Source organism: Leptomonas pyrrhocoris (assembly GCF_001293395.1).
Source record: "Leptomonas pyrrhocoris isolate H10 chromosome Unknown, whole genome shotgun sequence".
NCBI lineage: Eukaryota > Euglenozoa > Kinetoplastea > Trypanosomatida > Trypanosomatidae > Leptomonas > Leptomonas pyrrhocoris.
The window spans coordinates 2,270,258-2,292,396 of record NW_015438358.1 but is presented as its reverse complement, the minus strand read 5'-3'; the positions used below and the strand labels follow the sequence as shown (position 1 = coordinate 2,292,396).

General features: G+C 53.9%; 9 protein-coding genes across 14 annotated transcripts; all 9 read left to right on the top strand.

The window, feature by feature from the left end:
- Positions 1-227: 227 nt before the first annotated feature.
- ABB37_01823 (hypothetical protein) lies at positions 228-668 on the top strand (the record flags this gene model as incomplete). Its single annotated transcript, XM_015798476.1, has 1 exon — positions 228-668. One exon carries the CDS (start codon positions 228-230, stop codon positions 666-668), a length of 441 nt encoding a protein of 146 aa, XP_015663996.1.
- A 579-nt stretch (positions 669-1,247) lies between these two features.
- On the top strand, positions 1,248-1,927 carry ABB37_01822 (histone H2B variant; the record flags this gene model as incomplete). Of its 5 annotated transcripts, none has more annotated exons than XM_015798475.1 (1): positions 1,248-1,927. In XM_015798475.1, exon 1 carries the CDS (start codon positions 1,499-1,501, stop codon positions 1,925-1,927), a length of 429 nt encoding a protein of 142 aa, XP_015663995.1. In that variant the 5' UTR covers positions 1,248-1,498. The 5 variants fall into 5 exon arrangements, with proteins under 5 accessions (XP_015663995.1, XP_015663994.1, XP_015663993.1 ...); XM_015798474.1 differs by having other exon boundaries at positions 1,280-1,927; XM_015798473.1 differs by having other exon boundaries at positions 1,316-1,927.
- A 1,063-nt stretch (positions 1,928-2,990) lies between these two features.
- ABB37_01821 (unspecified product) lies at positions 2,991-4,040 on the top strand (the record flags this gene model as incomplete). Its single annotated transcript, XM_015798470.1, has 1 exon — positions 2,991-4,040. The coding sequence occupies exon 1, from the start codon at positions 3,180-3,182 to the stop codon at positions 4,038-4,040; it is 861 nt and encodes a 286-aa protein (XP_015663990.1). The 5' UTR covers positions 2,991-3,179.
- Positions 4,041-4,748: 708 nt separating this feature from the next.
- Positions 4,749-5,828, top strand: ABB37_01820 (putative palmitoyl acyltransferase 9; the record flags this gene model as incomplete). Its single annotated transcript, XM_015798469.1, has 1 exon — positions 4,749-5,828. The coding sequence occupies one exon, from the start codon at positions 4,749-4,751 to the stop codon at positions 5,826-5,828; it is 1,080 nt and encodes a 359-aa protein (XP_015663989.1).
- A 528-nt stretch (positions 5,829-6,356) lies between these two features.
- On the top strand, positions 6,357-7,803 carry ABB37_01819 (hypothetical protein; the record flags this gene model as incomplete). Its single annotated transcript, XM_015798468.1, has 1 exon — positions 6,357-7,803. The coding sequence occupies exon 1, from the start codon at positions 6,619-6,621 to the stop codon at positions 7,801-7,803; it is 1,185 nt and encodes a 394-aa protein (XP_015663988.1). The 5' UTR covers positions 6,357-6,618.
- Positions 7,804-9,012: 1,209 nt separating this feature from the next.
- ABB37_01818 (putative mitochondrial glycerol-3-phosphate dehydrogenase (FAD-dependent), mitochondrial) lies at positions 9,013-11,116 on the top strand (the record flags this gene model as incomplete). The annotated part of the gene is made up of 1 exon (XM_015798467.1): positions 9,013-11,116. Exon 1 carries the CDS (start codon positions 9,293-9,295, stop codon positions 11,114-11,116), a length of 1,824 nt encoding a protein of 607 aa, XP_015663987.1. The 5' UTR covers positions 9,013-9,292.
- Positions 11,117-13,361: 2,245 nt separating this feature from the next.
- On the top strand, positions 13,362-14,700 carry ABB37_01817 (putative mitochondrial hypothetical protein; the record flags this gene model as incomplete). Its single annotated transcript, XM_015798466.1, has 1 exon — positions 13,362-14,700. Exon 1 carries the CDS (start codon positions 13,801-13,803, stop codon positions 14,698-14,700), a length of 900 nt encoding a protein of 299 aa, XP_015663986.1. The 5' UTR covers positions 13,362-13,800.
- Positions 14,701-15,674: 974 nt separating this feature from the next.
- ABB37_01816 (hypothetical protein) lies at positions 15,675-19,415 on the top strand (the record flags this gene model as incomplete). The annotated part of the gene is made up of 1 exon (XM_015798465.1): positions 15,675-19,415. The coding sequence occupies one exon, from the start codon at positions 15,675-15,677 to the stop codon at positions 19,413-19,415; it is 3,741 nt and encodes a 1,246-aa protein (XP_015663985.1).
- Positions 19,416-19,917: 502 nt separating this feature from the next.
- Positions 19,918-21,301, top strand: ABB37_01815 (phosphoadenosine phosphosulfate reductase-like protein; the record flags this gene model as incomplete). Of its 2 annotated transcripts, none has more annotated exons than XM_015798464.1 (1): positions 19,918-21,301. In XM_015798464.1, exon 1 carries the CDS (start codon positions 20,558-20,560, stop codon positions 21,299-21,301), a length of 744 nt encoding a protein of 247 aa, XP_015663984.1. In that variant the 5' UTR covers positions 19,918-20,557. The 2 variants fall into 2 exon arrangements, with proteins under 2 accessions (XP_015663984.1, XP_015663983.1); XM_015798463.1 differs by having other exon boundaries at positions 20,078-21,301.
- Positions 21,302-22,139: the final 838 nt, after the last annotated feature.

The window sequence follows — 22,139 nt, the reverse complement described above, 5'->3', positions numbered from 1 at the left end:
TAAAGAAGAACGGAATTGGGGCAGATACTAGATAGTGAAGAAACAATGAGTAGCCTTGACGGGGACATTGATGCCAGGTACTCGCTAGTTATGTATTTCCCTAAATGCCGTGCAATCACTTCGACTCTTGACTTCCTATCCTTCTTATTCTATATGTCTCTGAGTGTATCGGTGCTCCGAAAGAATTGCTCATATACAAAGCAGAACGTAACGAACCGGCGTTATTGATGCGCGGAGGAGTGCCTTTACTGTCCCCCTTTTTTTTTTGGGAGGAGGGAGCATTTACTTCCTTTGTCGCGAGAGGTCAACGAAGGATTTTGTTTTCCCGCAAACTGCACAACAGCTATGCTCCCAAAGGATGTGTGATGCGCCATGCTCCTCTTAATTTATTTATATCGTTTTCTTGTAAAGCAGTGACGCCTCGTTGTATTGTCGCACTTCTCTCTCGTCTAACGCGGGTTGTTCTGCCTTCCCCCCCCCCAATCTCTCTTTTCTCTCTTACTGTTGCAATAGCACTTCTCTTTCACTGTGGTTTATATCGGCTCGTTGATCTTCTTCTGTTTTTTCTCTATCTCTTTCTTTGGCTGTCGCGAACGAAGCGGGGACGCAGGGAGACGATGCGCCGTGCAATCCGCCTGCCCTCCTGTTGCTCTTCTCTTTTTCAGTGAAGTCCTTTGCACGTACTGTGTCTGTCGTCGTTGCGGGCAACGACATTGTTGCGCGGCCTCCTGCAAGCTTCATCTTCTGTCGTGTCCGTTGCATTGAGCTCGTATCTAGGATACCTGCCTCAGCGTTTGCGAAACTCCCGCTGCTTACGTGAATCAAAGAAAACAAAAGAATATCTTTCTTTTATATGCTTTCTATTGTTTCCCGATTTTCTCTCGTTATCCATTCAGATATATAAGGAACACCTATTTTGTATCTCGTTAAAATACAGAAAGCAAAACCGAATTTTCAGCGCACTGCACCGGCGATGAAAAAGGGAAAAGGACTGCGAAAAATGGGAGGGGTGTGCGCTGCTCACAGTGGTTCTCCACGCGTGACTCTAAAAGAGGAGCGGTGCTTCTTTGTTGTCGCGCTACTTTAAATAGTTTGTACGGCAGCAGCGACTTCAACGCGTGTTGGATCGGCGCTTCCTTTCCGCTATGTTGTCGACGAGGTGCGTGCTTTTCTCGTTCCTCGCCATTTTTACTGCTGACTCGTCTCGGTTCATCTCCGACTCTCTCCTCCGTTTTTGTTTTCTTTTGGGTTACCGAAATCACCGTGCGTCTCTTGTGCGGTTCTTTTCATCTGTCTTTGCGACCTCGCGCTCTCGGCAACGATCACATCATAGCTGATATCTTCGCCATCTCTTGTGCGCAGGATCTCGCCAACTGCTTTTCCACTTCTATCTCACATTCCACCGCCGAGGCTGAAAGTCGTCGTCTTCTGTCACCGCTAGACACATACACACCGTTTTCTTCTCTTCATTTTTTTCTTCTTTTTCTCTCATTCCATCATGCCTCCGACTAAGGGTGGAAAGCGTCCGATCCCGCTAGGCGGCAAGGGCAAGGGCAAGCGCTCGGTCGGCAAGGCGGCCAAGTCCGGCGGCGACCGCAAACACCGCAGCAACCAGAAGCGCCAGCAGCACTGGGATATCTACATCCACCGTGCGCTTCGCCGCTTCTTCAAGCGCGGCACGCTGAGCAAGGCGGCAGTACGCGTGCTTTCATCCTTTATTGAGGATATGTTCAACCGCATCCAGACAGAGGCCGTTTTCGTGGCAAAGATCAACAAGGTGAAGACATTGACGGCACGCGAAATTCAAACGTCGGCGCGTCTTCTTCTGCCGCCGGAGCTGGCGAAACACGCCATGAGCGAAGGCACCAAGGCCGTAGCCAAGTATAACGCTTCCCGCGGTGAGGCGTACGCTCAGGGTGGTATTTGAGGGGGCGCAACCAATGCTGGACGGCGAAAGAAACAAACTCTTCTTCTACACACAGACTTTTTTCTTTTTTCTTCTTCGCTGTTTCTTTGTTCTGCCAATCAGCAGACGCTGCGGTTTTCAATATAGATTTGATTTGAGGGTGTTTGCGTACCGGTTCCCCCCGCAGAAGAGCGAAGACTCGGGGGTTTTCTTCAGCGAAGTGGCTGCGCTGACTCGCAGGACGCCTACTCGTCGCACTTTTAGCTCGAACTACTGTACCTTTTTTCTGTATGTTTCTTCGTAGTGTTTTTTGTCTTTCCCTCGCACGCTCCTGCGCACCGAGACGACCCCCGCACCGTCTTCGATTCCATTTTTCTAGAGTAACGTAAATCAAAGAAGAAGACAGACAAATACGCCGGGAATTAGAAGGAGATCATTGCGAAGCTGGACACGGGTGGCGGGGGGGGGGGACGGGAATTTGCTGACAATGCCAAACCTCAACCAAAAAAAGGGCATTCAATGTGCGGCACCGTGACCTCTCTGATCTTCCATCCGAGTCTTCGCTCACTCTTCGCATATCTTGCACGATAAAGACGTTGCGTAGAGGGAAAATGAAAATGATACTGGTCTTGGGGTGCGTAGGACGCACAAGGTGCGATGGAGCTGTTCACTACAACTATAGATGCTGGATAAAAACAAAAGGAAAGCATAAGTGATGCGACCTAGCGAATAAAGGACGCTTGCAAGACACGATGTGTGAACCGCAGCAACAAAACTCTGCACCGTTGGTGGCTCAGAATCAAGCTTCCGCAAGTGAAGGCTATCAAACCTAACTCAGACGGCTCCTCTGCGCCTCTTGAGCGACTTCGGCGTTGTTAGACACAACCCACAAACTTCGTCCACGACAACAGCGGCCGTGTTTCACTCTACGCATATGCGAATATTCCGATTTGCAGACGATTGCTGATGCGTGACTTTTCGATAGTATTCGCCTCTGCTGGTTTCGTTTGTGCTTCACAGCCTCTTCTGTTCCTCTGTTTTTCTTCGATTATGCCTGCGCGGCGCCACGCACTTGCGCATGTAAGAGACACGCAAGCGAAGTCTCACCCCCTGCAACTTAATTCGTCTTTCAATCAAATACCCACACACGCACACGCACACACACGCTCAACGACGAGGCAGCGAAGGATAGGTGTGCTTGCTGCCGTATGCTTCACCCACGTTACACACCCCAAGTCTGATGGTGTAGGCCCGATAATAGCAGCGCGGCACCATGGACGTATTTGGCAAGCGCCACCGCGTCGTCGGAGGCCTCCTCTCCGTCGCGCCTGACTGGTACGTTTGGTTCTGGGCCTACCTGCTCACGACCGGATCCGCCGCCGCGGTCGTGTATCTTTCACACGACATGTGGCCACGAGCGCACCAGGCCATCGCGTACGGTCTCATCTTGGCGAACCAAATCTCCTCGTATGTTCTGCTCCTCTCCGACCCCGGTATATACCCGCGGAGGCAGCCGCCAGACGAGCCTCCACCGTCAGCAGACGGCACCGCCGACGCTGAGAAAGGCGAAGGGCGGTCGTACTGCCGTCACTGTCGTCTCTACAGGCCGCCCCGCTGTTCCCACTGCTACGTCTGCGGGGTGTGCATCCTCGAGCACGACCACCACTGCGTACTCCTCGGCGTCTGCGTAGGAAAGCGCAGTATGCGGTGGTTCGTCGTGTATTTAGTCACCACCACGCTTCAGCTCTACGCGGGCATGTTCTTCCTCATCCTATCCTTCCGACGAACACCCTTCGAGGAGGACTGGAAGAGGCTGCCGCCTCCCGATGGGGCGCATGCGTGGACACCCGAGGCCGCCGAGGCCTTCAACAATCACGCGGCGTTTACCATTCTCTTTCATCTCTCCGTGATGGGGATCATCGCTGTATTAATGGTGCCGGTCACGGTGGGCACGGTGGCCTACGTGCTGTTGCCGCTGACGAACACAACGTGGCGTGAGGCGAAGCGCGATGGGATCCACCTGCGCAAACCCGAAGACTTCAGGCGGCATTTTTGGATATCGCAGCTGTTCGTGAACATCCACAAAATGCTGTGCGCCGGTCCGTCGTTGCTCTCCACCCGGGGCAAGAAATAGCAAGGAGAGACGTTATCAAAACTGTTGATGAGTCGTAAAGATCAATTGAGAAAACAACCTTTCCTTTTATTGCTTCTAAACTCTTCTTCTTTTTCTTATCTGGTGTGCTTGTGCGGGTACGGCGCTGTTGCCAGTTTCACCGCACTTACCAAATCTTCATGCATTGACCACAGTAGTGAGTTCTGCCCGTTTTCAGAAGTCTTTCGACGGCACTGCGATGAGATGCTTCGTGCATTCCAGGCACGCTGATTCGTTGCGATGGAGTCGTCAAGAGCCATCCCACACACACAGCGTTGTGCGACGCCGCATAATATGCAGTCTTACCACACACATTTTTTCTTCTTTTTTCAAAATCGTTCCTCTTCGTCGGTTCTGTTGCGCGTGTGTGTGAAGGAGAAGCTTTTCCTTCTCGTTTGGTGCTCCCCCTCCCCGGGGAATCGATTCAGCTAAGGGAGAGAAACGCACAGTGCTGTCTTCGCTAGCGTTCTCTTTGGTCAGCTTCTTTTTCTTGTGCTTTGATCCCTCAGCTTTTTTTCTTTAAACAATATTTCACAACACAATTTTCTGCTGTAAGCCGTGAGCGCATTACACTCCTGACACGTTATCGTACGAGTGTGTGTGTGTGTGTGCCACAAATAGCTGTGCTGTAACTATTCTTTTGTTTTCTCTGCTGTCCTTTCTCTTAATACCTCATCCCTGCTCTTGGCGATGAACGCGCTTGTAGGCTCTGGGACGATGATGTCGTCCTATTGGCGAGGCAACGACACACCCAGCGCCCCAAGCAGTTCTGGCGGCACCGGTGCGGCACCACCCCCGAGCAACACGCGAGTTCCTGTCAAGGACCAACGAAAGCCGAAGCCAAAGCCGAAGGAGCTCTTCTTTCCGGTGGTGGACCCACAGCTCTACCGACACCGCTACAACACTTCGAAAGAAGCACGTGGTACCTTCCGATTGATTCATGTATGCGGCATCGACTTGTACCTCAGCACGGACTTTTGGATCGGGGTGATTCCGATGGGCATTACCGTGGTGTTGATCGTCGCGAACATGGCGCTCGTGTGGGAGGAGATCGGGTGGCGGGAGTACATCTTCACTCTCTTCGTGCTGGCCACGACTTTCACTTCGTACTTCCTCACGACCACGGCCGACCCTGGCATCTATCCCCGTCTGCGGAGTGACGAGAGGGACCCGTTGGAGGGAAACATGGAGCTGGTGTTCTGCAAGCAGTGTCGCCTGCGCCGACCTCCCCGCTGTTCCCATTGCTACCACTGTGACGTGTGCGTCCTCGAGCACGACCACCACTGCACCGTCCTCGGGGGTTGTGTTGGGGTGCGCAATCTGCGGTGGTTCACCCTCTATCTGCTATCCTGCTGCTCATCCACAATGATTGGCGTGGTGTGGCTCTCCCGCTCGCTGTACTTCGACCTATACGCAGATGATAGCACAACCAGGACGGTTACGCCGTATCCAACTTACCCCGGCGGCCGGCGTCGGTTTGAGGACGGCATGAGTGGTGCTGAAGGCAGAACTGGAAAGCACCTGCTGGAGATTCTTATTCTTATGCTGGACTGCCTTGTGGTGATGCTGGTGGGCGCGATGCTGTTCATTTACATCTACCTCACGCTGACCGACACCACTCGTCGTGAGTCATTACGCAAGCAGAATTCTATCAAAGCGCTGCTGCATCCCACGGTGGTGTGGAAAAACATGCTGAAGGCCGCTCATCCACCACCGTCGCTGCTGACCTCCGACGGTCAAAGGTATGAAGAGATGATGCGCCTCGTGTGAGAAAGCTCTGTTTTCCGCTTCAAAGGACTTTGCTCGAGGAGACGACGCTGCTGCTCTGGACTTGATTCTGCAACGCTCTTCTTTTTCTTTTGGAATCGTAGAGAAAAGAGATACAAACGCGCACAGACGAGGCGCAGCAACTCCCGTCGCGCGAAAGGAAGAACACATTGAATCAACAGAGCCCATTTTGCATTAATACCGCTATTCCTCTACTTATCGATGATTTAGCAAGAAAGAATATTACTATGGATGGCATCGCTGTGTGCGTCGTTTCGAATTGAGGTGTCGCGTGGAACAAACACATTGCACCTTTCCAACGTTGCTGTTTCGCGCGGATACCGAACACAAAAATTTGCCGTTCGTTATCAAGAGGTGTTCCCCACCTTTCATCTTCGTGTGTTAGCTGAACTGCTGCGCTCTCACCCTTCTCCCCCGCCCCTGTCTAAACCGTTCTTTCTTCCTCTCTTCCCAAACAACAACAAATATTGGTATTAAATGGTCTTCATTATTACGCTGCCTCTTTTCCAAGAAAACGCAGGGGAAAAAGGCGGAAGTTCTCAAAGGTGCACATTTCGGTAGCTACATAACGTTTGTTTTTTCATTCCTTCGTCTCTTTCAACTGATAAAACTGCTTAAAGAGAAAAACGACAACTTTGCTTTTAGAAGTGAGTCCCTGCTTGCTACTTTAGGCCGTCTCAGGTCTTTATCTTTTGCTTGTTTGAGTTTTTGCCGCTCAACGCGTTTTTATTCTTTTCTTTTCTGTTCTTTCTCTTTCGGTGTCACTGCAGCCATGCCGGCCTCGAAGCTCACCCGCTCGAATTCGGATTCGTGGTCGATGATGCCGACGACGGCGCAAGAGGGGTTGACGGAGGCGTCCACCGTCGCCGCTGTCCCCACCCCCTGCGAGACCCACGACACATCTACCTCGCTTCTGCCTACCCAAGCGGTCGTTTCGCCTAGAGAGGCGGCGGAGGTTGACAACGACTCGGAGGACACCGCTGAGGTGATGCGTGACGAGGAGGGTAAGCAGTCGTCGCTGGCGTCGGACGATTCGTGGGTGGAGATGACGCAGGCAGAGCTCGAGTCCCTGTCAGACGATCCACTGGCCACGGAGGAGCGGGCCAATGCTGAGGCCGCGGCGGCCACCGAGGAAGCGGCGACGGCTGAGCCGGCAACTCATGCTCTCCTCCACACGGAGAGCGCAACGCGGCACGCACACGCCAGCGCGGAGCCCTCCGCCACTCAGCTCCAGATGGCGGCGGCAAAAAACGAAGAGGACAGCGCGACGGAGCTGCGGGCGGTGGAAGGCGAGGCAACGCATCCCGCGCCGCGGACCACGGAGGAGCCCCAATCGGCACCGCCGGCATCCCCGAAAGAGCGAGAAGTTGACCTGGCCGAGTTTCTAGCGAGACTGACACTCACGAAGGCCTACGGCGCCACCGCCGCGGCGCAGGAGGAGGATAAAGTCACCGGGCAAGAGGCGGCCGCCCAGGTGATCGCCTCCTTTGACGCGGCAGAGCCGACGGACGACTTCACCGTCCTCGCCGCGGAGGAGGATCAGGAGATGGAGGAGACGATCGATCTTGAGAATGTGCCCTCGTCGGTGCCCTCCGCACGCAGGGGGAACAAGCGCCTCCCCATCAACGCGGATGGTGCTGCGGCCGCCGCTGCACCATCCAGCACGCGTGCGCAGGTGACACCACCACCGACGGGTGCGACGGAGGTGCTGCGCCGCCGTATGGTGGCCACCGAGTGGATGCGCACCCTTCGCGGGCCATCATCGGAGCTGACGCCGGAGGAGCGTGTGGAGGCGTTTCAGGCCTTGTTCGGTGACCCTGGTGACGCCCCTATCTCAGCGGAGCGTTTCAAGGAGATGATGGTGCCCTACGAGCGCCACTGTGACTGTCTTGGCGCTTCCTACGGCTTTCATCATCAGGCCTGCCGCTTCTACGAGGGAAGTCAGCTGACCTCTTAAGCATAAGCACTTCTCTGTCCTCCCTGCTGACGCTCGTGTCCCAACACCGCAAAAACAACAACCGTGAAACTCCTCTTTCGTTTTCGCTGGGAGTGGTTCGTCTGCCGTTATAGGTGAAGAGAGAGACTCTGCAGGGCGACACGATGTTTTTTTTTCTCCCTTCTATTGCGTGTTTTGTTTTGTAGGCGTTCTCGCTGTTGTTTTTTTCAGTTCGATTATTTCTTGCTTGCCACCTTTACTCTCTTCCGGTATTTTTCAAGCGCCTTTGCTGTTTCTCCCTTCGCAGAGTATTTATTTCAATAGAAAACAGAAGAAAAAAGCGATCCTGTCAAATACACCCAGAACATATATCCCTTAGTTCGCATGCGCGGAAAAATGCTGCTTTTCATCTCCAATCCTTTCGTTGCTGCCATCACAGCTTATTACTCTCGTTACTGTTTTTCTTTTCATCGAGAACTGCGCTCGCTCGTTCGCCTTTGATGCCGCGGAAGTGAATGCGTAGGGAAGCTGTAGAAGGCAAGAAAGTACACTTCTTCACTGGACGAGTCGAGTGAGTACTACTAGTTGCCAACGCCGCTTCCGTGGGCATTCACCACATTTTTTTTCTTCACTTTTCTCTCGTGTTTTCTCACTGAGCGAGTTACAACGCAGTAAATGCCGACTCTGAGTGCGTGTGTGTTTTTCATCTCCTTTTGCTTTCAGCAAAGCAATTTTTCAATTCATACTGTAATAAAAGCTGTAAATGGAAAACACAACGGAGAATACCGTTGCCATCTTCACTCTCTCTTGTGCGATCGTAGCTCAGAATTTGTTCCTTCAACGAATGCGGATCTCTTTCCAATGGAGGCATGGGCTCTTGTCAATGCACCGATGTCAATATGTATATAGAAGAGCGCCCCCACCCAGTGCACCTCTTGCATCGTCTGCGCAGCGCGAACAAAAGCGTCGAGGTGCATGGTCCCTTTCTCCGCTTTAACGCCTTCAACAACAGAAGAAGGGTAGGGTTTCCCCTCAACACATGCCGTTGTGTGTGGACGCTCCGTGGCCTCCACTTCTCCCCCTTCCCGTCCCCTTTTTTTCTGGTTGCTCATTTCTTTGGCCCTCTTATGGCGTTGCTGTAATGCATGCCGTTGTCACTGCCTGCTGCGCCGACCATCCTCCGCAACACCAACAACAAATCTCCTTTTTTTTTTGAAATTTCCCACTAAAGCCGTTTTCGGACGACGAAGCTAATCTTCACCTTCAACGCTCCCTTTTGCGCTTCAACCGCCAACTATATATCTTTGTTCTGTTCTTCTTTGCGTGCTTCGCTTCCTTTTTCTTTTTTTCCAACTTTCCCCTCCCACGGCGCCTCCCGCTGCGTCTGCAGCTGCATTGCTGTCGCGTCCGCACGTGCGATTCCTCTTCTCTTAAGTTTCGCTGCATTCTACATTTCTGTAGCTTTCATTTTTTCCTTTTACGGAAAAAGCTCTCTTGTTGAAGGAGTCTAATGGCCTATACAGCCGCAAAGTACGTCGTGGGCGGCAGTTTCGCCGCCTTCTGCACCATGGTGGGTTTTGGCTACACCAACCCTGCGTGGACGCAGCGCCGCTTCGATCCTACGAAGGTGCCGCCGCTGAGGTATGAGACCGTCCCTACGCGTGAGATGTGCCTGGAGCAGCTCGCCTCTCACAACACGGCGGAGCGTGCGCTGGACGTGCTGGTAATCGGTGCCGGCTGTGTCGGCACCGGCACCGCCTTGGACGCCGTCACGCGCGGCCTCTCCGTTGGCTTAGTGGACATGGGGGACTACGCCGGTGAGACGAGCAGCCGCAGCACGAAGCTGATCCACGGCGGCATTCGCTATCTGCAGAAGGCCGTCTTCCAGCTGGACCCGGCGCAGCTGAAGCTCGTCGCGGAGGGTCTGCGGGAGCGCACCATAATGGTCCATCAGGCTCCTCACCTCTGCCACAGCCTCCCCACTATCGTCCCGTGCTACCACGCGCTCGATATCTTCCTGTTCTGGTGGGGCACGAAGCTGTACGACGTCATCGCGGCCGTGTACGGCGGCACCCTCGGCTACTCACACTTTCTCTTCCCGTACGACACGATGAGGGCCTACCCGAAACTGAAGAAGCTGGACCCCGAGAACAACCCGCTGTTGGGCTCCATCCGCTACTACGACGGACAGATGAACGACGCACGCCTGTGCTTCTCGGTGGCCATGACCGCCGCCTCGTACGGCGCAGCCACGGTGAACTACGCTAAGGTGAAGGCGATGGAGGTGGTGAAGGATAATAAGGGCGACGAGGTCGTGCGCACCACCGTGGAGGACACCATCCACAAAAAGACCATGGAGGTGTACAGCAAGTCCGTCGTCAACGCCGGCGGGCCCTTCAGTGAGAGTATTGAGCATCTGTCGAAAGGTACCGAGTCGAAGTTGGAAATGCTCCCCGCCTCCGGCTCGCACGTCATCCTCGACCGCAAGTACTGCCCGAAGGAGCACGAGGCGATGATCGTGCCGTCCAGCGACGACCGCGTCGTCTTCACCGTCCCGTGGCTCGGCGGCTGCCTCATCGGCACGACGGACCACAAATGCAAGGTGCAGACGAACCCGCCGACGGACAAGGCGGATGTGGAATTCCTCGTGAAGAACGTCGTCCCATACGTCGGCGACATCCCGAAGGAGGCGGTGCGGTCCGCTTGGACCGGCATCCGCCCCCTCGCCATGCAAAAGAACCACGTCGAGAAGGCTGGCGGCACGCAGAACGTGGCGCGTGAGTACGTCATCACCGTAAATGAGAAGAGCCGCATCCTAGACATCGTCGGCGGCAAGTGGACGACGTACCGCAACATGGCCGAGGACGCCGTCAACAACCTATCCCGCACCCTCATGAAGGACCGCGCGGAGTTCAAGCCGTGCTGCACAACGCAAATGGTGATGGTCGGTGCCCGCCACCTCGACACCGTGCCCGCGACCCCGGCGAACGGCATCCCCGACGATGTGCACCGGCATTGGCGCAACAACTACGGTGACGCCTATCACGCGCTGGCTGACATGGTCGCGCAGAACCCCGCGCTGCTCAAGCGACTTCACAAGGACTCGCCGGTGGTAGAGGCGGAGGTGCTCTACGCGGCGAAGAGCGAGCACTGTGAGAAGATAATGGACTTTGTCGCGCGCCGCACCCGCACGGCCTTCCTCGACACCGCGCAAGCAGAGCAGATTGTGCCTCGCGTGGCGGAGCTGATGGGGCAGGAAAAGGGCTGGGGCATCACCCAGCGTCTTCTGGAGAAGTCGGAGGCCTACTCCTTCCTCAACTCCTTCAAGTTGTAAGGAGGAGAAGTCCAAGCATCAAGGAGAAGGAAAAATCGAAGAGAAGAGGATCAAAACGTGCCGAGAGGGTAAAGTGAGTCTCCACAGTACAGGATACGCGTTTCGTCTCGTTCTGCTGTTTCGATTTTCTTTCTCATTTTCTTTTCTAATGAGTGTGTCTGCAGGTGTACGTGCGTGTATATAAATATCATTCACCATCAGATAACTGCTCCTCTTATTCGAAAGAAAGGAAGAAGGTATTTTGAGCTGATTCGATAATAAGATCGATGAAGATACTCCAGCAGGAGATAGGAAATCGACGGAGAGTTGTGACTGCGAGGCGCGCCTAAAGTAGAATAAAAACACACACATTCCTTTCTCATTTTTACTCGTTCTCTATGCTTTTCAAGCGAGCGTGACGGTGCGTAACTTTGCGTGCCGCGTGTATTTGTCTTTCAGGAAGAATTAAAAAAATATATATTCCCAAGTGGCAGAAAAACGTTTATTTATATATTTATATATTATCTTTTTACTTTTTTGAACCTCCGTTTCAGGACGAGTTGTGCTCGCACCGTCGTCTTTGATATTAGTTGACATGGACTTTTTTCTTCTCTCGAATATTTGAAGCACAAAGGGAAACTGCGACGGAGAAGAAATGAAAGTGCAGCTGTGATTTTCCTTTTTCGTTTGCTTTCCTCCTTTTATGCTGTTGCTTGTTATTTTTTTTTTCCTCTCCTTTCATTTTCACTATCTCTCATTTTCACGCGGTGCCGTGCAGTGGAGTGTGACGACGGCAGTTTAATTTGACTTTTTTTTGCGTGTTGTGAGCAGATATCTCGAGGCAATTCTAAATCTGTAAGCCTTTATTTTTTGTTCTCTTCTCTGCGCTTTTTCAGGGGGTAGAACGGTACTCGTTGTATGATTGTACGCGTACAGGTGCGCTCCTGTCTCAAATATGCGTGGGTTTTTTTTTCCCACGACCAGCATATGTGTGTGTGCCTCACGAAAGGACCGACAAATGCTTGCGTCTGTGGGACTGTTCTTTTTTTTCTTTGTAGCTTCTTGGGCGTCGGTGAGGATGTTCTCTCGTTGACATTAATAAATGCGTTACCTGCGTCGACCTGTGACGCGTATTCGATGCGATTTTTGTTTACGCTCTTTTTCTTGTCTGTTCTTCGTCGATATAACTCATTTTTGTAGTGCACCAGCTCTCCTCTCCGCGCACAGCAAGGGAGAGAAGAGATGGGATTTGCGTTTGCTGGCTGTTTATATATGTACATATAATTGTTAAGTACTTCCTTTGACATTTATACTTGAACAAGGAAAGAGCACAACGCAATCTAAAAGAACGCCACTCTCTTTGTTCGGATAATTACTCACATTTATATATAGATATAACTTTACCTTCTCTAAACAATTCTGTGACGGTGATGTTTATTCTGACAAGTCGTCGTACCAAGCAAAGGCGCCCTTTTCCTCTCCACGGGTGACGAAGAAGGAGAGCAGTGGTGCGGATAAGCGTGACCTTTGAAGCGGTGGTTTAAGCGTTACCGTTTGCGTTTTGGCTTTACAGACGGTAAAGGGAAGGGAAAGGTGAAAGCTAACATATTATTCAATGAAGGAAAACTATACTGAAGTAGACGTTGACTGTGCAAAACGTTGAACAACACACATACACAGATATATACACACTCACAGATCGATACACTCACACACACAATGGAAGCAAAAAAACCGAAGTTAACCTTGAGAGTTGTCGTTCACATTTGGTTTTTGAGTTTTCTTCCTACGGTTTCTCGTTGCTACCGGGGTGCGCCGTGTTAGTGCGTCTGCATGTGTGCGTGCGTGTTAAACCGCGTCGATGCTACGTGAGATGCTGTATTGCGTTAGTATTTGCCGAAAAAAAAGTATAGTGAGGGGCGACACCCTCTTTGCAGCGGTCCTCTCCGACTGTAGAGGGCGGACGGGAACAGCGGCAAAATCACTCGCTGTTTGATCGCTCTGCGTTTGGATCACACAGATCGCCGTGCTGTTCTATTGGACGATCGTGTCGTCCGCAAGGCAGCGTTTGAGTGCAAAACACCGACAAGTAACTCGTTAGCGCAATCGAAGTGCTTCTCAAGAGAGGAGGAAGAAGGATGCACGAGCCTCATTCATTCTAACCAATCCGGGTTTCCACGAGGTTGACCTGTTACTGTCGTTGTGTTATGGACTCCTGAGACCTACACGCTCCTATCTCTTCCTTTTTCTTTTCCTCTCCTCGCAAGAAACCTCTCTACGAGCGAGCGTGGAAGCGGTGCGTCTTCATCTCACTCGTTTCCCTTTTCGCCGCGTAACCACTAGCTCTGCCTCTATATTAGCTTTATTTAGAATAGTAATCGAGGGTTGCCACGCTTCGCTTGCTGCCTGTTCTCTTTCTCCTTCCTGTTGCGATTTGCGTCTCGCGTGTGCAGCCTCCTCATTCAAGAAAGGCGTCATCCCACCTTATCGCTGCTTCTTTTTCCCTTTTTAAAATATTTATTTTATCCGAAGGCACCGTCGGTCGATTCTCCCTGTCGCCTTCTCACCAGTGCACGTCTGCGGGCACACAAATAGCGGTTCGTGGGAGCAAGAGCACCAACAGCGGGGAAGCAACTTCACAAGAGATCGTAGAGCGTTCCTCCTACAAAAACGGTAACCACCACCACAAATTTAGCAAGGTCTTCATGGCGACCGCAGCGGAGCTTGGCACCGGCGGTGTCGATGAGACGGGCAAGCCCATCTTCGTCGCCACCGAACACACTCGCTACGCCGCCAGCACCGACCGCGAGCTGTCCGACCAGGAACAGCTCGCGTGGAAGTCGTTTCAGCTCTGGCGCACCTCCATGTCCATTGAACGCCGTGACTCCATCTACCGGACCATCACGAACTCGGACTACACGAACTTCAACATTTCACGGCACATTATGGGGACGCCGTATCCGGTGATCGACTACGCCCCCTCCCTCACAGACTGCGTGGCGGGTATTCGCCTGTACGAGCATGCCTTTTCCGTGCTGGTAGCTCTGGGGTACAGCAATTGGATCCACTCCAAGCCCTCGACGCGCAACGCTAAATTGCTCGGCATCACGAGGTTTAGCGTCTCTGGCGGAACGTTTTTGTTGACGGAGCTGTGTTTCTGCTACCGTAGCATGTTCCGCCTCTCGGGCTTCCTGCCGAACGACTACGAATGTCGCAAGTTCGGCGTGATGGAATCGAAGGATCGGCTGGAGCGCAAGAAGGACATGTGGTCTAAGTATGCCGCCTACAAGAAGGAGTGGTGCCGCCGCTTTGACTACCACGTCTACGGCATCCGACCCGGAGAGAACTTCAGCCTCTTCTCCGCCTGCTGGCTCCCGGCGTGGGAGCCGCCGCACGGTAAGATCACCGACTACCCCCTGCGCAAGAACCCCTACTTCCTCAGCTCTACTCCGCTACGCGACTTCTTTATCGAGGGCATGCAAACGGCGGACGTGTCCAAGACGGAGGCTGCCCCGTTGACGCGCGCAAGGCCGGAAGTGAAGTACGTCTTTCGAGGACCCCAGAATGCGGAGAAGAGTACGAAGCCTTCCGAGCATACAGCGTAAAGCCTGTGTTGAAATACAGCACCGCATCTAGTGGAGACACGAAGAACACGGCCACATGCATGCTTAAACAATATACATATTATCGCCTCGGCGTTGTGGTGTTGGTGTTTCTCTCTCATGTATTGTACAGTTATCGTTTGCTTTTCGATTTTGAGGTCGCCGGCTTTTCGTCTTTCACTAGTACTCTCTTCTTTTGTTTGTTTGATTCCGTAGAAGTAGGTTCGCTAGGCGAACGAAAGCGAATGAACCGCACGGGGCGATGCAGAACGGGACGGTCGATGTCGTGTCTCGCACCTGCACCTTTCATGTAGGCATGCTTGCGCGAGAGATGAAAACGTACAGTACACATTGGAGAAGGAACGTAATAGGAGGTCGCGTGGCTTCTCGATATCCGCAAAAGGGAAGTTGTGGTGAGTGTGTGGCGAAGATGAATGCATTGGCCACGTTCAGTGACTGAGGTGTCGCACGCCATTCTTTTTTCTATACTAGTTTTGTTCCTGCGTAAGGAAAGTTGTGTGCACGAAGAAATACCGATGAGAGGGCACAACACGCGTTATGCGAGGGCTGCTTTGCTTGCTGGTGTAAGTCAGAAGCCGATGCATTCTTGTCACGTTGCAAGATATTTTGCTGTCATCGAGCGTTATTGCTGCTCCGCTACTCTTTAAACTTGTGTAAGCAATTCAATGTGATGTAGCTATTATCCCTTCCCTCGTTTCAACTTCTTGTGTTCTTTGTTTTCCCTTCTGTGGCGTGCTCTTGTCAGCTTTTGAAGTGGCAGCGTAGAATGTTTTGCTTTTGCAGAAAAGCAGACGTGTTTCTTGTTGAAAAACCCTAACACCAGCTGACCGTCTGACACACACACGCACACACACGTTCCATCAAACAAGAAACCTGCTCGGCGCTTGGTAATTCATTTTTACTGAGCGGAATCCTTTCTAAAAGAGATCCACTGTGTCGCGTAGAAGCACGAACGCATGCATCACCTATCCAGCTTCCATGACACCCCCAGCCTCGACGACGTCGTGCAACAGGCGGTGCAGCACCACAGCAGCAGCGGCGGTGGCGGCGCCAGCACCTCAACGCCACCTTCTTCCGCGCTGCACGCCGCTCTTACACAGCTCACGGATTCGAATTCTTCGCTTTCTAGTGAGCTCACCCGCACCCCCACGGTGCAGGCGCTGCACAAATTCTGCCGCACTTTTGTAGAACGCTACCACACCCCAGACACGTTGTTGCTGGACACCGCGTGGTGGGCGAGCGAGGCGGCACGGCTGCGCGGAGGCGAAGCGTCGAGCTCAAATCGACCTCCTCAACTGCCGCTCTCGGCCACACTCACTACGGCCGAGCGAGAGGAATTGCTGCTTCGCACGGTACGCCTTCTTCGCGCTACGCACCAAAGCAAAAAACCCACGGAGGTGTACGGCGGCGGCAACACCGTTGCAGCTGGGGGCGCGCGGCACTTGGACATCACGGCCGGCGGCTCGTTGTCTTCACACCCGCCGCACCACGACGTGGGGGGTGACGTGAACGTGCTGCAGTTTGACGACCCGCCGCTGATGAATGAACAGGAGGGCAACTGGGAGAGTGTGGAGCTGGGCGGCGGCACCGACCTGCAGCGCAGCGGTGGGATGCAGGGAAGAGTGAGTCAAGAGGGGGAGTGCCTGCACGTGCTGGAGACGTGGATTGAGGACATGTTAAACGGCGATGGCAAGGCCGAAGATGCCAAGGAACACTTGGAAGCGTCCCGTCTGGAGAGTCTCGAGTATTTGCTACACCACCGTCCGGAGCTGGTGACGCGGCATGCGGAACTCTTTACGCTGCAGCACCTCGTGGCTGTCAGCACGTGCAGTAACCCGTCCGGACATTGGGCAGCGACCGCCTTCACGTTTTTCCAGGCCCTACCGGCTCGTGCCCAACTCGATTTTCTGCACCACGTAATCGAAAATCTGCGAGATGGACGGCCGCGAACGGAAGACAGCGATGTACTTCTTATGACTTTTGTGCAGCAGCTGTTGCACGAATTCCCAGAAAACTGGCTGCCGCTGCTCGATAGTGAAGTTACAGGTGTCTTCCTCGGTGTGGTGTCGTGCGTTGTCGTCCCTTTTGCTGCCGTGCTCGGTCAGGTGGATGCGGAGGCGGTTTGGCTTGCGCAGTGGTGCATGCGGCCGTCCTTCATGTTAGCCAGCGACGCCCTCATCGATACGCATCCGCTGGTCGTGCGAGAGCTTTTGACGGAGGTTGCGTCCTCGTCGCATGCGGTGTGCGTGCTGCTGCACCTCCTCCCTGCCATGTGTCGACGATCAGACGGCGGCGACGGTGGTGCACCTGCTGCTCTGACGCCCGCGGGCGGTGAAGCAACGGAGGCGAAAGAACACGAAGCACACGAGCCATCATGGGCCGCTCCGTTTCACGCTCTTCAGCATTTGTTGAGCGAGAGTCCCCCAAGATTTACCCGTGCTGTGTATGAACTTGGTAGCCGCACGCTGTGCGCCTGTGCGACGCAGCTTCCACCTCAGGCAAAAGAGCGCTGCATTACCGACCTCACGGACGTGCTGTTGCAGTGGCCGTCACAGGGAAAAGAAGATGCAGTATCGGCAGCAACAGCGGCGGCAGAAGCACCTTTTCTTTTTTCATTCCGGCTCTACACTGAGTTGTTGTGTGAGACGAGCGAAGCGGAGCCGTGGTGCCCAGATTCGGTGTGGGGTTCGCTCGATGTACCGATGCGCACACAGATGCAACTCGCTGCAACTGCAGCCGCCGCCGACTCCGCTCTGCATCCACGTAACGCAGCAGAGCCGTCCGCCTTCGCCAGCGAGACGTTGGAGGCGTTGCAGCACTGCTGGTCGCGAATTCTGTGTTGCCGCGCGAGCAAACTGCCGCACGCTCTCGCAGCACTGGTCGAGGACGTTGCGGCGTCGTGTGCAGACGTGCCTGATAGCCCTACTCGACTGTTTACATGGAACACACTCATCGCCGTGTCGTCCACACTTTGCGGGTGGTCGGCCCTGCAGCCGCACCTGCCGCGACTGGCGCGTGGTCTCTCCTCCTGCTCCTCTGCGGGACGATGGGCGCCTTTACTGCAGGCAATCCTGGAGGTTTCTGGCAGTGTCGCGCTCGCCTCGGTCACGCCTATTTCACGTACGCATAGTCGCACCCCGTCGAGTTCGCGGAAGTCTTCCGCGTCACGAAGCCCTCGAACGCCAGCGTACCGCCACGTCGACTTCTTGTCTCCGCGCTGCGTCGCTCTTCTCCTTCGCTGGTGCACCTTTGCGGAGGCGCGTGCCGGCCTCGTCGTTGCGTCTCGTGAGGCGGCTCTTTATTTCTACCACTGCACTCAGCGCCCCGACGCAAAGGGCAGCCGCAAGAAGAGCAAAACGCCCACGCCACGCTCCACAAAGCAGTGGCCGCTGTTGTGGCCGGTGGAGGCCTATCCGCAGAGCGGCCACACAGACCTGTCCTGCAACGAGGACACGACGGCGAGTGCGCATCATGTGCGATCGCTCGCATGCTACGAGTCCCTCGCTCTTTTCCTCGCCTGCACCGCGCTGCCTGTTGTACAGAGGGCGCCGTCCGTCGCTGATGACGCTGAGAACGACGCAGAAGCACTGGTGGGTGTTTGGCAGCAGCTCGAGGACCTGTGGCTCGCTCCTGCGCTGCTCCTCCACGAGGGAGAAGTACCGCCGCGTACGACGGCGTTGTCGACTCCCCCTCTCGCCACAGGTCTCGTGAACTATCCTCCCTTTGCGGAGGACTCACTCCTCACGCTGCTCTGCGCGCTGGCGCTGTGCATTCTCATCCGTCCCTCCGCGGAGTACGAGGCGTGGCTGAGTCCTGGTGTGGCGCAGCAACGCCTGCGTCCACTGCGGCGTCTCTGTGTGGCGCGGCGTGGCGTCGATCCGGTGTACTTCATGGTACGCTACATCACATCTGGCAAGGGTCGGAAGCGGCTGCCTGCGATTTTGCTGGATGGGTGTGAGGCGGAGCTAACGGTGGAGACGGTGATTGACGTGAGTGATTTCACGGAAGGCGAAGATCTGCCGGGGGGTGAGGTGGCGCTGTCCGTGTCTGAGGACGCCGTCAACGAGCTGTTAACGGCATCCTTTCTCGCAGTGAAGTCGATGGCGAAGAACTCACCCACTCAAAACGACTGTGCAGGTGCAGACGGCCGAAGCGGCAGCAGTGGGGAGAAGGATCTGCTGTTATGGCCGTCGGAAGTGATGACACTCGCCCGAACGCTGCTGGGACATAAACATGCGCTTCGTACAACACCGACTGCACTGCAGCAGCTTCTCGCGTCTCGTACTGTCAGTGAATGGACGGAGTTCATGCAACACGATGAACGCGCTCTCGCACTGAGTAAAGTTCTTGGGACTTCTCATCCCGCCGTCTTAGCCATTTTGCGCGGCGCCCATGTGGACGTGGTGTATCTGGCTTCGCTCTGTGTGGCGGGCTGGCTGTGGCCGCCGGCGACGCACCTAACGTCAGCGCGTCGAAAGCTGTGCTGGGCTGCACTCCAGTACTTCTCGCATCATGGCATAGCCGCGTACGACGGCTACGTTGCGCGAAATCTTGCCGCGCACGTGGAGCGTGTGTACCACGAGAATCTGTCAGGTGTAAGTGAGGCAGTCATTTTCCCGCAGTCGCGCGCCTTACCCCTGCCCTCGTCTCTCTTTGTATTGCTGCTTGTGAGGCCTTTCACGCTGGCCGTCGCGTGACGCAATGTGGCAACAAGACGAAAGATAGAAAGCACGTTCACGCATTGGGGAGGAGGGGACAGGCTCAGCCGATCACTCCACGGTACTTCCGCGTGTGGGCGTAGTGCACGAAACACCCAGCGCATCTTGTATTTTCCTCTTCGCTGCTGTGCGAGCACCACGTTTCCTTCCATACTGCTGTACACAATCGTTATTAAGGCTGTCCTTGAAATGCGGCACCCGACGAAATGAGGCAGAGAACATATACGAGCCTCCTAGTGCGTCAATGCGATAAAGTGTGGACTTTATTCTTGTGTGTGTGTGTGTGTGCCGACAGTATTGGTGCTGCGTTGGTACTCTGCGGATACACGCAGCTGATGGACCACGCGTTGCCCTTGGTGCGCGAAAGGCGTGATACCAGCTAGCAGTGTTTGGTTTGATACAGAGAGGTGCCATCCTCATCACTTTTTCTCTCTTTGTTCGCTCTCCATCTCGCTTCTCGGGCGTTTCTCCACCGCCACCAGAAACCGGTCTTTATCCGATCCTCGCTGGCTCGCTGTTCGTATACGCTGAAATCAATGCAGGTCCCCAGCCCAGCTCCTTTGACGACATTTTTTTAAAACTCTCCCACGTCTTCTCTTGTTTTCTGGTTGTTGCGTTTACTGCGGTGACACCTCTCGATAGCGCTGCTCTCTTCTCTTTTCCTCACGAAGCTACTTCGCGTTTCTTTGCCGCTGTAACAGACTACAGCGCTACGGTTGGACAATCGCGGGACATATACACAGCACATCTTTCTTTTCCTCGCGCCCACCTGTTTGTTAGGCTCTCATCAATACAGGTGTTTCCTTAGTTTATTATCCTTATGGTGTGGAGTATTGCGGCTGCTGTCGTCTCTCTCCCTCTCTGTCTCTTTCAAAAATTTCATTCCCCTACAGCTGTTGATTTACCAAATTATTGGTGACATTGCACCGTGAGAAAGTCGATCAAGTTACCTGTAGGTTTCTGTTCGTTTGCATTTGAAAAAAAGGTCAAAGGCAGCGAAGCGGCTTTGCTGAGCATCGCCCTGGGCTTCTCTTTAGGCTTCGACAACTTCGAGTCCGTCGTATTCTTCTTCCTCTTATTGTTGCTGCTGCCGTTGTTAATTATCCACCGCAAGAAGCGCCATGGCGCTCTCCTTCCCCAAAGAGGCGCACCCGCACGCGGACAACAACATCGTGAGCGTCCGCGAAACAGGCGACGCCGCGGCCGCCAAGCGCGCTCCCTCCTCCGAGTTGCTGGAGCACGTCAAGATGGCACAGACGATTATTCGCGATGTCTTCGATCGCTTCCCGGCTTCTGAAATTGGCATCTCCTTCAACGGCGGCAAGGACAGCGTGGTGATGTTTGAGCTGATTCGTAGGACGGTGCCCATCGACGTGCTAAAGCAGTGTTGCGTCTTTGTGATTGACTTGCATGACGAATTTGATGAGATCCTCGACTTCCGCGCGCGCTATATGCGCGAGTTGAAGGAGCTTACCCTGCTGCATCAGGAGGTCATCGTGGACATGCGAGAAGGTCTGTGCAAGCTGCTTGAAAAGCGGCCGCTAAAGGTGGTGTTTATGGGCACGCGCAAGACAGACCCGCACGGGCGAACGCAGCAGAGTCCGGTGCAGATGACCACGGCTGGATGGCCTAACTTCCTGCGGGCCTGCCCTTTGTTCAGCTGGTCAGTGCTCAGCGTGTGGGAATACACCCGGCTGAACCACGTTCCTCAGTGTAAGCTGTACGAGGACGGCTACACGTCCCTAGGCGACGTGACCACCACGTCGCGCAATCCGCACCTGCGGAGGGAGGATGGCACGTACAAACCGGCATGGGAGCTGACATCAGCCGACTTCGAACGCGAGGGGCGCCATTGTCATTGCTGATCCCCCGAAGAGAGGCGTACCGCTGACAATCACCGCTGGAAGGGACCAAAATGCATTCATAAATGGCTTCTTCCCTTCTCGATGTGATGATGCGCGGTCTTTTTCTCGTCCGGCGTTGGCCCTCAAAATCTGATGCGGGAACACGAAACACGAAAAGCACCTCTTTTTTTGCCTTAAACAAAAAGGGGTCACCTATTCTCCAACACAACTGTTTTTCTAGTATCTTGGTTTTGGTGATGCAGTTGACTAACGACTGCACACATAACTATCTTGCGATTTCCGTTGATCTGCTTCTTTATGTGAGTCTCCCCACTCTCTTTCCCCTATGGAATGGAGCCCCAATTCCTCATCAGCACAAGTCGCAGAATACATATATAAAGTTATCTGCGACAATGCTTGGTAGTTGTTGAGTGATCGTCCTCCGTGCTCTTCTTTAAATACCCGCCTTTTGATTTGCATCCAGGCGAGTTACGGGGGAAAAGACATCTGTTGTTATTTCCCCTTCTTCTTCCCCACCGTATTTTGCTGATTCCAGTGTGCTGTCGCTTGTGGGTGGGTTTGTCGAACAATTTGTGTGTGTGCTTGTGACTACGCTGCGCCTCTTATCGGTGCCCGATGCAGGCTTAATGCGCGCTACTGCTTCATGTGCGATTTCTAGATGCTTTTTTCTTCCCTCTTGTCTTCCGGTGGTGGGCGTTGCTGTTTCTCTGCTCTGTCCATTTTTTTCATTATCACACGTTTTAATTATTTATTTATTACTTCTTAGAGAAACGCTCCCGACATTGCCGTTGTGGATCGCGCTTTGACCACGGTGACGAGGCGAAGTTCAAGCCTCACT